Source organism: Rhamphochromis longiceps, linkage group LG14 (genome assembly GCF_057381845.1).
Source record: "Rhamphochromis longiceps isolate RC_006_pf linkage group LG14, R_longiceps_female_GT1.1, whole genome shotgun sequence".
In the NCBI taxonomy this organism is placed as follows: Eukaryota; Metazoa; Chordata; class Actinopteri; order Cichliformes; family Cichlidae; genus Rhamphochromis; species Rhamphochromis longiceps.
In genome coordinates this window covers 27554246-27567523 of record NC_140570.1, presented here as the reverse complement: position 1 = coordinate 27567523, position 13278 = coordinate 27554246, and the positions used below count along the sequence as shown (strand labels likewise).

The 13278-nt window shown below is 39.0% G+C and overlaps 1 protein-coding gene across 2 annotated transcripts; it reads left to right on the top strand.

Moving 5' to 3' along the window:
• Positions 1-4747: 4747 nt before the first annotated feature.
• LOC146654258 (extracellular calcium-sensing receptor-like) lies at positions 4748-7935 on the top strand. Of its 2 annotated transcripts, none has more exons than XM_085379680.1 (7): positions 4748-5008; positions 5146-5435; positions 5560-5855; positions 6161-6369; positions 6474-6695; positions 6803-6926; positions 7031-7935. In XM_085379680.1, exons 1-7 carry the CDS (start codon positions 4748-4750, stop codon positions 7933-7935), a joined length of 2307 nt encoding a protein of 768 aa, XP_085235806.1. The 2 variants fall into 2 exon arrangements, with proteins under 2 accessions (XP_085235806.1, XP_085235807.1); XM_085379681.1 differs by having other exon boundaries at positions 5560-5863; positions 6181-6369.
• The last annotated feature ends 5343 nt before the right edge of the window (positions 7936-13278 follow it).

Here is a 13278-nt window from a genome sequence, read left to right as displayed (position 1 = left end):
CAGAACCACACGGGACCTGGTGAATGACCTGCAGAGAGCTGGGACCAAAGTAACAAAGGTCACCATCAGTAACACACTACAACGGCAGGGAATCAAATCCCGCAGTGCCAGACGTGTTCCGCTGCTGAAGCCAGTGCATGTCCAGGCCCGTCTGAAGTTTGCCAGAGAGCACATGGATGATACAGCAGAGGATTGGGAGAATGTCATGTGGTCAGATGAAACCAAAGTAGAACTTTTTGGTATAAACTCAACTCGTCGTGTTTGGAGGAAGAAGAATACTGAGTTGCATCCCAAGAACACCATACCTACTGTGAAGCATGGGGGTGGAAACATCATGCTATGGGGCTGTTTTTCTGCCAAGGGGACAGGACGACTGATCCGTGTTAAGGACAGAATGAATGGGGCCATGTATCGTGAGATTTTGAGCCAAAACCTCCTTCCATCAGTGAGAACTTTGAAGATGAAACGAGGCTGGGTCTTCCAACATGACAATGACCCAAAACACACTGCCCGGGCAACAAAGGAGTGGCTCCGTAAGAAGCATTTGAAAGTCCTGGAGTGGCCTAGCCAGTCTCCAGACCTCAACCCCATAGAAAATCTGTGGCGGGAGTTGAAAGTCTGTGTTGCTCGGCGACAGCCCCAAAACATCACTGCTCTCGAGAAGATCTGCATGGAGGAATGGGCCAAAATACCAGCTACTGTGTGTGCAAACCTGGTAAAGACCTATAGTAAACGTTTGACCTCTGTTATTGCCAACAAAGGTTATGTTACAAAGTATTAAGTTGTATTTTTGTTATTGACCAAATACTTATTTTCCACCCTAATTTACGAATAAATTCCTTACAAATCCTACCATGTGGATTCATGGATTTTTTTTTCACATTCTGTCTCTCACAGTTGAAGTGTACCTCTGGTGCAAATTACTGACCTCTGTCATCATTTTAGGTGGGGGAACTTGCACAATCGGTGGCTGACTAAATACTTTTTTGCCCCACTGTACTTGGCCAGACATTACACCACCAGGACCACAACCAAGACTCCAGTAAGGGAAGGGTTGGTGGGCTCTATGCTTGTGTGCTTCAGGACTGGTGCCATAACAGTAGAATAAAAGACGGTCCCTGTTCACTGGACTTGGAGGCGATGTCCATTTAGCGCAGACCCTTTTCTCTACCCCACAAACTAACGATAGCCATAATTACCATTGTTTACATTCCTCCTCAATGCTAACGTTAGCGCAGCACTCAACCACATCTAACTTATTATCAGTAAACAGTAGAGAGTGCACATGTCCATATTGTTCCTGGGGACTTTAATAAGACATGTTTGAAATCTGTACTCCCCAATTCCACCAACTTGTTAAATGTCCTTCAAGGGGGAAATAGGGAACACTACGGTACTACGGTTATGGTACACTAGACCATGTGTACCGTAATATCCAGCATCATAAGTTGGCAAGTCACAGAGGTGGTCCTGCAGCCCAAAGAAACGGCATAACTCACTCTACTGTAGGGCCATAAACAGCAGAAGGCGGTGTAGGGGCTGTGTCCAGCGGCAGTCAGGGAAGAGGCCCTGGCTGTCCCATTTCTTGCTATCGAAGCTGGCTACTGGGAACACTGAATCAGTCTCCTAAAGAATGGCTGGACTCTGGTCTGAGTTGGATCAGGTGATGGGGGAGCATGCACTACAAGCCTGGTGCACCTAAAGAAATAATCTGGGTGCCTTGGGACAGCCTGGCAGGTCCAAGGGACGCTAGGGACCCAAATGGTCCATGTTCTGCACCTCCATTGCTGAGGCAGCTCCAAAGAGCTGCAAGGTGCTTGGTGCCTGTTGTGGTGCTAACCCCTAATCCCTGAGTTAGATGGTGGTTACCAGAGAGGACGTCATCAAGGAGCCATCAAGCGCAAGGAGTCCTATTGGGCTTGGTTAGCCTGTGGGAGTTTAGGGGTAGCTGTGGAGTGTGGCTCGGGCAGTCGTTGAAGGAACAACTCGGGTGTTGGATGGGTTCAGTGAGGGTATAGAACAAGACTTTCAGACTGCCTTGAATAATTCTGGCAAACCAAAATCATCAGGTGGCTCAAGCAGGGAAACCGGTGCTCCACTCTGAACATGTACAGTCGATGTGGGGTGCTGCTGACATTCAACTGAGGTTATAGACAGGTGGCGAAAGGAATACTTCAAAGAACTTTCTGAATCCCACTAACATGCATTCTGTTGAGAAAGCAGAATATGCAGACAAGGAGGACGACCAGTGATGGGAATGACGGCGTTATACGTATTGGCGTTACTAACGGCGTTGCTAACGGCGTTACTTTTTTCAGTAACTAGTAATCTAACTAATTTCTATTTCTATTGTTACAACACTGTTACCACTACTAACAAGAAAATACAGTGCGGTCGTGTTACTATTTTTCAACAAACAGACGGTTGAAGCTGTGTTCAGCTTACTGCATCTTATATCAGTTGCATGGAAGTAGCTGACTACGTAAGTAATCTGGGCGCTACAGCTTTAACCAGCTCCCGCGTACGGCAATCACTTTCTGCCACTTTTTGGCACAACACCTGGAGCTAAGGGTGCAAAACAATCGCATGAGTGCTGCTGTTTGACTTAGGAAGAATAAAGTAGTCGTGGTAAGCCAATCACATGACCACTTCAAGATGACAAAGCAGCAATGTGATATATACCAGTTTTTAAATTGTGTTGATAGGCCACATAAAACCAGAGTCATGATAAACAATATATACGCGTTTTTTCGTCAATAGTTTCGTCACGTTTACTGTCTAAGGACAGCGCTAGCAAGCACTCTCTGCTTATGACCAAAAACAAAAAAAACCCTGCCAGATTTGTGAGGTTTAGCATGTTTGGAGTGTGTAGTTAATGTGTTGTCTCGTGTAGTTAGTGTGTAATGTTGTGGATAGTTTTGTGTTGTGTGTCAGAAAAAATGAGGTGACTGCTGTCTCCAGGTAGAGAACAGGAGTGATACACCTACCGCTTTCTGCCCTGCAGGTATCAGGCTGTGATGTTCTCCTTTATAGTGGACAGAAATATTTGGAGTGGCACAGATAATTTGTGTTGCATCATATTGAATGCGGAATACCTGATTGTTATGTAAATAGTTTGAAATGGTTATTTTAAAAAAGGGGTAAAAGGTAAATGGCTGCAAATAACTTTGTTGTTTGCAAAACTTGTGCATATGATTTTAAACTTGACAATTTATATTTGCATTTAAAGTTATGAAATATGGTTAATTAAACATGTTTGTGGTTGTTACAGTAGAAAATATAACTCTTTCTACTTGGGTTTTTTTTTTTGTCTGATTTTAGATCAATTGTGTTAATACAGTATGTCAAAATGAAAACATAACTGTAAATTCAGACATGTGAGGTTGTGCTGAAAAGCATGATACCAAACAAGGCAAATCAACAGTTTTTAAAGGTGTAATTTAGAGGTAAAATCAAAAGTAGTTGAAAATGGCCAATTATACCCTGGACCCCAGAGTTTATTAACTCCTTGGTTGCTAGACCCCTTGGATGTTTCCTAAAGGCTCCGGATTTTCTTGATGATCTTGATTGACATAACCTCGAGGAATATCAGAAAATCAGAAATCACATTTAAACACTTTTGCTCAGTAATGCAGATGTACCCATCAAGCAAAAACTGTACTGCCACTCTAAATTGTAAGGTGAAGGAATTCATTGAGGATATTATGCAGGATGATGTAAATTGTTTTGTTTTCATATTACAGGTTGCTTACAGGTTGTTTTGGGGTTTTTTTTTTCCTTTAATGACCTTGAAAATTAGTAGACAAAACTAAGACTTGTGTTTCTATATCATTAAGTTTGTGTTGTTAGACTTTACTTTCCATTTTACAAAATGCAAAAAGTAATAACCAAACAGCCTTTTGGTTATTAAAAATACAGTACCATACAAAATACCATACATACTATTTAACATAGTTACTTTTAAATAAAGAAAAAAATCTGGGGACATAAGGTATACCTTATGTCTGCTTATGTCCTAGGACATAAGCAGTAGAAATTATATTAAAGACTTATTTGAAGGCTATTACATAAGGGTATGTCCTTTTGAAAAAAAAAAAAAAACAACTTATATAAATGCCTATATAAATGAGTGTAAAAACCACTCATATGTAAACACCTGACATCAGGCAGGGATGAAGGTAGCAGGTCTTATAATTGGTCTGATATTGGCAGTGTATTTTTTTCAGTTAAAATCAGCTGCTGACTGGGCTGTGTGTCTAGATTGTCTGAATCAAAGGACTAGGCTTACTGGAGCTCGTCCTCGTACTGAGGCTTCATCTGTGACATGTAAGCTGCAGGGTAGCACTCGTCTACCTGCATTCTCAATGGATGGTGATTTTATCATTGGCGGATCGTTCTCCCTTCATGCCTACATGCACACAGTTTACAATAACTACACCAGCATGCCTGAGGCTGTGAAATGCAAAGGGAGGTCAGTAAAAGCAGTATGTGGGTGAGCAAAGATGAAAACAAAAACAAAAAGTTTCTCTCTCTGTCTATATATATATATATATATATATATATATATATATATATATGTATGTGTGCATATGAATACAATGAAGATATGTGCATATCGTTATTGTATTAGCCTTTTGTCCTTTCACTTGATCAATCTTGAAATTAATCTTATTCTTTGTAGAATAATTCTAACAGTGACATAATTGTCTGCAGCATTGATACCCGTGAACTGCGCTTTTCACGTGCGATGGTCTTTGCCATAGAAGAGATCAATAACAGTACAGAACTACTACCTGGAATCAAGCTTGGATACCAGATCTATGATTCATGTGCGTTAGTACCTGTTGCAGTGCACGTGGCATTTCAGTTTTTGAATAGCCTGGACCCTACATTTTCAACTGGTAACAATTGTTCTCAGTCTGGTATGGTGATGGCTGTTGTCGGGGACTCTGGATCTTCACCTTCCATCAGTATCTCACGTCTCATCAGTCCATTTAACATTCCTCTTGTAAATAATTTGAATTTTTAGCATATTTTTTACATTTAAGATATGCATGTTCATGATTTTTGATTCTATAGCTCTTTCAGAGGTACAATATTTTATTTTATTTATGTATGTGTATATATTTTTTTTGTATTTCTTAGGTGAGCTATTTTTCCACATGTGCATGTTTGTCTAACAAGCAGCAGTACCCAAATTTCTTCAGAACAATTCCCAGTGACCAGTTTCAAGCAGCTGCTCTAGCCAAGTTGATAAAACACTTTGGCTGGACTTGGATAGGTGCTGTTCGGTCAGATTCGGATTATGGAAATAATGGCATGGCTTCATTTCTAGAAGCAGCTCAGAAAGAGGGGATCTGTGTGGAATACTCTTTATCTTTCTATCGGACAAACCCACAGAGCAGGATCCAAAAAGTAGCAGATGTTATCCGCAGGTTTCTATATCATAACATGTGAATTACTGTATGTGTGGAAATTAGCGTCCTTTTTTAAGTAAATTTTTATGTCATGTTATAATGCAGTAAAAAATGTTTTTAATGCATTATGTTGTATCTCAAGGTCTAAAGCTTTAGTTGTTGTGGCATTTGCATCTTTTGGAGACATGAAGATCCTGTTGGAGGAGCTTTCACGTGAGCCTTTCCCACCTCGCCAGTGGATAGGCAGTGAGTCATGGGTAACCAACACAGAATTAACGAGGTACAGTTTCTGTGCTGGGGCCATTGGATTTGGTATTCCGAAGTCTGCAATCCCAGGTCTCAGAGACTTCCTGCTGAATCTCTCTTTCTCTGAAATCACTGCTTCATCGGTGCTCACTGAGTTTTGGGAGGATGCATTCAACTGTAGACTGAAAAAAAGTAAGAAAGTTTTCTTGCTTACAGAAAACCCTTTGGTGTTACAAAGGCTAATGCTGCTTCATAAACCAAGACATCCTCATACTCTAACAATTCTGATGATGAATATGAGATTAACAAAGGTTGAATGTCTTTGATTTAATTACTTCGAAGGTTTAATTTGAGTGGCTTTGTTTGGATGGTATAGATTTTATGTATTTAAATCTATTACATTTAGAATTTTTCAGATTTGTCAAACAAAATGTAGGAAATCTAGATCAAACTTCAATGGTGAAAACATATGTTTATGTTTGTTCGTTTTTCTGTAGGTACTGCTACTGTAGACGAGAAAGTGTGCGATGGAACTGAAGACATACAAAACCTCAAAAGCCAATATACTGACACATCTCAGCTCAGAATTACTAACATGGTGTACAAGGCTGTGTATGCAATAGCACATGCCATTCATAATGCAGTGTGTCATGGAAAAAATGTCACAACTCAGTGTGACAAACTAACCAACTTAGAGCCCAAACAGGTAAGATTAAACAAAGGATGAATTGCGGTATTGTTATTAATTATTTAACTTTTAAACATTTTTCTTTCTTTCCCCTCCCTTTCTGTCTTAACTCATCCTTTCAGGTTTTAACTGAATTGCAGAAAGTAAATTTTTCCCAAAATGGTTATGATGTGTCTTTTAATGTTAATGGGGATCCTGTGGCTATTTATGACCTGGTAAACTGGCAAAAACACGAGAGTGGCATCACTGAGATAGTAACTGTAGGACTGTATGATGCGTCACTACCAGTGGGCAAGGAGTTTAGAATTAACAGAAATGTAACCTGGATGGAAAATAGCACAAACGTAAGTCTATGGACAAGAATCTAAATATTTAAATTTTGGAGCATGGAATCCTTACACTTATATAGCAAACATTTAAATCTATTATGGTTCGTTTATGTCGTTCACAGGTGCCAGTGTCAGTGTGCAGTGGCAGTTGTCCTCTAGGAACTCGGAAAGTAATGCAGAAAGGAAAACCCATCTGCTGTTATGACTGCATAGCATGTCCTGAAGGAGAGATCAGTAATATTACAGGTAAAATCTAATGTGTGTCCATGTATTTAAAATCGTTTTATACTGAAAAATACAATTTACAATGAATAAATTCCTAGCAGCCTCTCCTTTTTTTTTTCATTTAGATTCAACTGATTGTTTACCCTGCCACAAAGAGTTCTGGCCTAATGCAAAGAGAGACACTTGTATCCCTAAACCTGTAGAGTTTCTTTCATTTCAAGACATCCTTGGAATCACCCTGGCTACATTCTCAATTCTAGGTGCCTTTCTTGCCATTATAACTGCGGCTATATTCTTTTATCACAGGACATCTCCAATTGTCCGAGCCAACAATTCTGAGCTGAGCTTCCTGCTGCTCATCTCTCTCACTCTGTGTTTTTTATGTTCATTAACTTTCATTGGAGCACCATCTGAGTGGTCCTGCATGCTGCGTCACACTGCGTTTGGCATAACCTTTGTACTCTGTATCTCCTGTGTACTTGGGAAAACTATAGTGGTTTTAATAGCTTTTAAAGCAACACTTCCAGGTAGTAATGTGATGAAATGGTTTGGTCCTCTACAGCAAAGAATGACTGTTATGTCTTTCACCTTTATTCAAGTTTTAATATGTACAATTTGGTTGGTAGTGAGCCCTCCAGTCCCAATAAAAAATCTAACCACATACAAGGAGATAATCATATTGGAATGTGCATTAGGCTCTGCTGTTGGCTTCTGGGTTGTGATCGGTTATATAGGCCTGCTTGCTGCCTTTTGCTTTGTTTTAGCTGTTTTAGCCCGCAAATTACCTGATAATTTCAATGAAGCCAAGCTTATCACCTTCAGCATGCTGATATTTTGTGCAGTGTGGATCACCTTTATCCCAGCATATGTCAGCTCCCCTGGGAAATTCACTGTGGTTGTGGAAATTTTTGCCATTCTGGCCTCCAGCTTTGGACTAATGCTGTGTATATTTGCTCCCAAGTGCTTTATCATGTTGTTTAAGCCTGAGAAGAACACGAAAAAATGTTTAATGAACAAAAACCAATCATAATGTATCAAAGCTTTGTTAATTATTGCTCTTCCTACAGCAGCAGCAAATTGTACGTATTCAGTGCACATAACAAAGATTTTCATTTTCTGATGTTATTTAAATAAAGGATTTCCATTATCCATTGTTTGCCAATTGTTGTTTAATGTGCAAATACTTCATTTAAGTGAATAAATAAATATAAGTTTACATTTCTTAATAAAACCAGATTGTTCTGAGGTAGTAGTTTGACACAGCTGCTGTTAATTATTCTATTTTACTACAAAGCAAGTTTAAAATTGCAGATGTCACTTTAATGTCAACTGCGTGAGCTTGGTGTTATGATTGTCTTATCCACCTATTTTTCACAATTTTAAACACACGTTCATGCAGTGTTCTCCTCGGAAATATGTGTCACTGAAATTCATGTTGATGCTACTTTGAGGTGTAGCCGACATATAAATGCATTTAATCAAGCACAAATGATTGGACCTCCCCAAGCAGACCAATAACCTACCAAGTAAGCCAGCAGGCCAAGATCGGAGTACTCTACTCTGGTGATATGGTATTATGAGGTGGGGTCATCCCATTTAGCCCTAACTATAAGCTTTATCAAACAGGAAACTTTAAAAGATTATCTGAAAGGTAGAGGGGTTGTCTGTCTTCTGAATCCAAACTGAAAGCTGTTTCCACAGAAAAGGGCCCTGAAAGCTGAAGGTTCTGTCTCCGATTCTACTTTTAAATAACTTAGAAACTGCAAATAAGCCTGTAGTCCAAGTGCAAAGCTGTTTATATGGGTGTTATGGTACTATGAGGTCTCTAAGATAAGTAAAACCTGATTATTCAACATCTTGTATTTAATGAGATGGATTTAACCCTGGCGACCTGTCCAGGGTGTACCCCGCCTCTTGCCCTATGACAGCTGGGATAGGCTCAAGCACCCCCGTGACCCTGAAAAGGATAAGCGGATGTGAATGGATGGATGGATGGATTTAAATTTGATTTGGATTTAACAGGAAGTCAATGTAGAGAAGCTAATATGTGATACTCTATTTCTTTTTTTTTTTTTAATTTATGTTTTATTAGTTTTCTTATTTATACAACATGTACAACAAAATCACCGTGGGGGGAAAAGCAAAGCAAAACAACAACAACAACAAAAGAAACAAAAGGACCAAAACAAAACCAAACATAACACAAAAACAAACAAACAAACAAAGAAATACAATGACATTATACAAAATCGGGCCTTCCGTTTTGGACATATTTCAACCATTTCAACCAATATTCTTCAAATGAGTCCGCCTGCCACTGTTACGGGTCCCAAGGATGAAGACCACGATGACAAATATGTTACCTGTAAAAGCCGGTGAAGAGCAGAGTAAGGAAGACACGATGTGTCTCTGCTTTCCTCCAGAATGTGTCTGTGTTAATAGGAAAATTGTACTTAGTAGTCAGTATAATCTTTTAATGATATAAGTTTGCATATGGTAGAATGCTGCATGTAATCATTTGTGTGTAGAAGTATATAGTTGGTGGCATATTGAAAGAATGTCTCATCCTAGGAGGTCTGTAACATTCTAGGGTGTTCACCCCCACATCCTGGGAGCATGAGAGAGGTCGTACCTTGTCTTATTGTTTTACGGTAGGATTAACGTAGCTATGTCAGTTTTAGTTTAAGTGCTTCTTTACATATAGATGAACTGTTGGATTTTCCAGACCAGCAGGTTAAGGGAAGTCGTTTATGGGGCCACACTCTAAGGAAGGAACTCAGCCTGTAAGGAACAAACGCTCACTGAAGTATAAATAAAGACAGGGGCAGTTTCTCAGTGCGAGTCTCAGTTTGGAGGCTGCCCTTGCTAGCAAGAAGTTCTGTGTGTTTCTCTTCTCTGAGTCTTTACTGAAGAAGTGTTTTAGAGTATATATCTTGACAGTCTGAGTCTGATTTACTTCACACAAATAAATGCTATATAAACACTAAACATGAGCTTTCAATATACACAGCAAATTCAAAAGTGTTAAATGTTTTGGTGTTAGTAGTCTTCTTGCAAAAGTAGAGTTAATTTTACTCTAAGCAGAGTCACATTCTTTTAATGTAACTCTGAGGTGTAAAATGATAGTAGTTAAAATCGAGTGTTAAAAATGAGTGTTTCTATGTCAAATCTGGAGGTGTTACAATGGAAACATTAACTCTTGACCTCTTAACTCTGAACTCCTACAGGGGCTATGACACCAATAGAGTAAATTCACAGACTCCGCCCCCAGCACCATAGGCTCCAATCAAAGCTGAAGTGAAGCAGTTTCAGAACATTTTGCTCTACATATTTGAGTTGTTTGCCATGCTTGGTAAGTCATTTTTTCAAAGATTGTTTCAATTATTATTATTAGCTTTTACTTCTGTGGCTCTTTGGAGTTGAGACCAAGCTGTGTGAAAGGCATTAGCCATGTTGCTCGGTGATAGCATAATATTCTGTTTTAGCTAGCTGAAAGGTATTGTTTGCGGGCAAATACCACAGCCTTGAAAAAAAGCTTGCATGTGAATTTTCAGTCAAATGTTTGGTCAAATACACCTAAAACAATGTCTAGAATGTGAAATGTTGGTATATTGGTGCTACTTGAAGCCTGAAAATGATCTCCCATAAAAAAAAATACTTTACACAAGTAATGGCTCAAAAAGGATTCCTTTTTTTTTTACTGTGCTGCAAATGATTACCGGATTATTTGTGCCATTAATTAGTGTCAACTAATTTTTATTCAATCTCCACATAGGATATGCTTGTGAAGATGGAATATTTAAACTCCCAGAGAGCAGCCATTTGGCTTTTCTACCTATAAAACCCGGAGAGCAGCCAAATGGCTGGTAGGCTTTTAGCTAAGCTTTAGCTTCAGCCAAGTGGAAGCTAAATTGGCTAGAATTCCCAGGTAACAACCTAATATACATATGAATGACTAGCCAATTTAGCTTCCACTTGGCTGAAGCTAAAGCTTAGCTAAAAGCCTACCAGCCATTTGGCTGCTCTCCGGGTTTTATAGGTAGAAAGGTAGAAGCCTGGCTTTGCAGGTGATATGGGGGAGAGCAGAAGTGCGTTGAAGTTCCACAAAGTGATGAATGAAGGACATGCATATTGTATCCGATTGTTCAGTCTGACATCACTAGCCGTGTCTGGGTCTAAACTCCGCTGCAGGTCCATATATCAAACGATCACTATGACATTACTGAGAGTTGAAAAACTGTCTAAAGTCTTTCATCTTTAATAAAATGATCAGCGTTCTGCTCTACCAGGTGTAACAATTGAGTTTAACATCCAGGCATCCATGAAAACGGAATTTATGACATTTAACGGAGTTAGAAGTTAGCAGGGAGTTAGCTCGCTAGCTTCTATCTAAATACAATATAGCATGTCCTGACTGCGGGGTTTTGGAAACAAATTAAAACGTACAGCTCTGCTATCACTTCCAGCATAAATGAAGACAGAAAACTAAACAGCAGTGATGTTTGTAGGGTTACTGAAGTTGGGCTAGCTGGTATACAATGATGTGCTACGTGACCGCTAGCGACACAGCTATGTTAGCATAATATAAACAAGCTAACTTTTTTTCCACTCGATAAAAGTTACCGTGAGTGTTCTCGGTGGTCAGGAACAAATGTAATCGCATGGCAGGATGCTGTAAAAGGACCAAACTTCAGCCAGGAGAACAACTGAGATAATCCATCCACAATACGAGGTTAGTCATTCATATATTCATATTCAGGAAGAGCCTCAGTTGCAAGTATCTAAAAAAATCTTGATTTTCTAACCCAAATATTTTCTTAAGGTCCTGGAAACTCATCACTTTTCCATTTTTCAACAAGGTACTGTATGTGGTGAGACCTTTATTTGCCCATGTTTTGAATGTCGAGTCGATCTTACTAGGCAAAAATTCTGGGTCATATGCAAACCACTTAAGGACAATTCCACTTCTTTCCATCTTGAACAGTATCCAGGTTTACACCAGCCCACCAGATTTCTTATTTGTGTTGCACTGTGGTAGTCCTGTAGGCAAGGGAGGCCTAATCCTCCTTTATCCTTGGGAAGCTGAATTTTTATGAACTTAACTCTTGGCTTTTTACCCACCCATATAAATCTTGAGAGGATCATATCCCATTCTACAAAGTATCTATCAGGGTTTTCTATAGAAACAGACTGGAATAAGTACAGTATCTTTGGGAGCATATTCATTTTTATGATATCCACTCTAGAAGAGATGCTTAGATAAGGGGTTAATGACCATCTGCTAATATCTAGCATGATATCTTTTTTAAGTAGGGGGTAGTTGATTTCTTCCAAACTGGTTATATCCATTGATAAGTTTATGCCCAGATATTTGATAGTTCTTTTGTCACAGCTTAGTTTGTATTTGCTGAGCAGATTTATTATTTTTTATTTATTTTCATTTATTTATTTATTTTTTTTTGGGGGGGGGGGGCTATAAAAGCTACTAAGAATTTGTGTTTTTTGTATATTCAATTTATATTGCGAGTATAGCCCATACTCCTTTACCACTGACATGAGCTCCATGTGATTCAGTAGGTTTTGATAAGTAAACCAAGACATCATCTGCGAACAAGGCCAATTTCTGCTCACTTCCAGCAATATTAATCCCTTTTATTTTACCTTTCAAGCTTAAAAGCATCTGAAAGTTCACCGTTAATCTTTATTTTTGCAGTTGGGCTATTATACAAAGCCCTCAATATTGTAATAATGGACCCATTAAACCCAAATCTAAGCATTGCTTGCAATAAAAACTCCCATCTCACAGAGTCGAAAGCTTTTTCAGCATCTATCAATAATATATCTGGTATTTTATTTAAATATGTCTAATAATTTGCATTCATTAGCGTTCATTAGTCAAACCTCAGATGCAGGAGGAACAATACAGTTTTTGTTCTAGTTGCTGGATGAGCTCTTTATGCTTTCAAGGATATTTGAGGGTTTGTGCGAGTTTGCCCCACCATTCTACATGTGTTTTGTGGACTTGGAAAATGCACTAATCGCATCACATGGAGTGTATTTTGGGTTGTGCTTCTGGATTATATGGTGTCTGGCCCATTGTTATGAGACATTTGGTTCTTAGTTGCAACAGTTAACTTTCGTAATCACTTCCTACAAATCATCAACTTGTCTGCTACACCCCATTTCTAAAGGACTTCTCAAAGATGTTTTACCATTAGTTAATGCTTTAATCTTAAAGCCATGAAGCCAGATGACATGTATCAGTTAGTTAAACTGCAAGAATGTCTTAAAGACATAAAGACTTGGATGACCAAAATTCTAAGTTCCTTTTTCTAAATTCAGATAAAACTGAGGTTTTTGTACTTGGCCTTAA

Excerpts from the sequence above, each read along its gene's own strand:
- LOC146654258 (XM_085379680.1), top strand. The coding sequence starts at position 4,748 with ATGGTCTTTGCCATAGAAGAGATCAATAACAGTACAGAACTACTACCT. Across the intron at positions 5,856-6,160 it reads CAACTGTAGACTGAAAAAAA|GTACTGCTACTGTAGACGAG; the intron begins GTAAGAAAGTTT and ends GTTTTTCTGTAG. Across the intron at positions 6,370-6,473 it reads CCAACTTAGAGCCCAAACAG|GTTTTAACTGAATTGCAGAA; the intron begins GTAAGATTAAAC and ends TCATCCTTTCAG.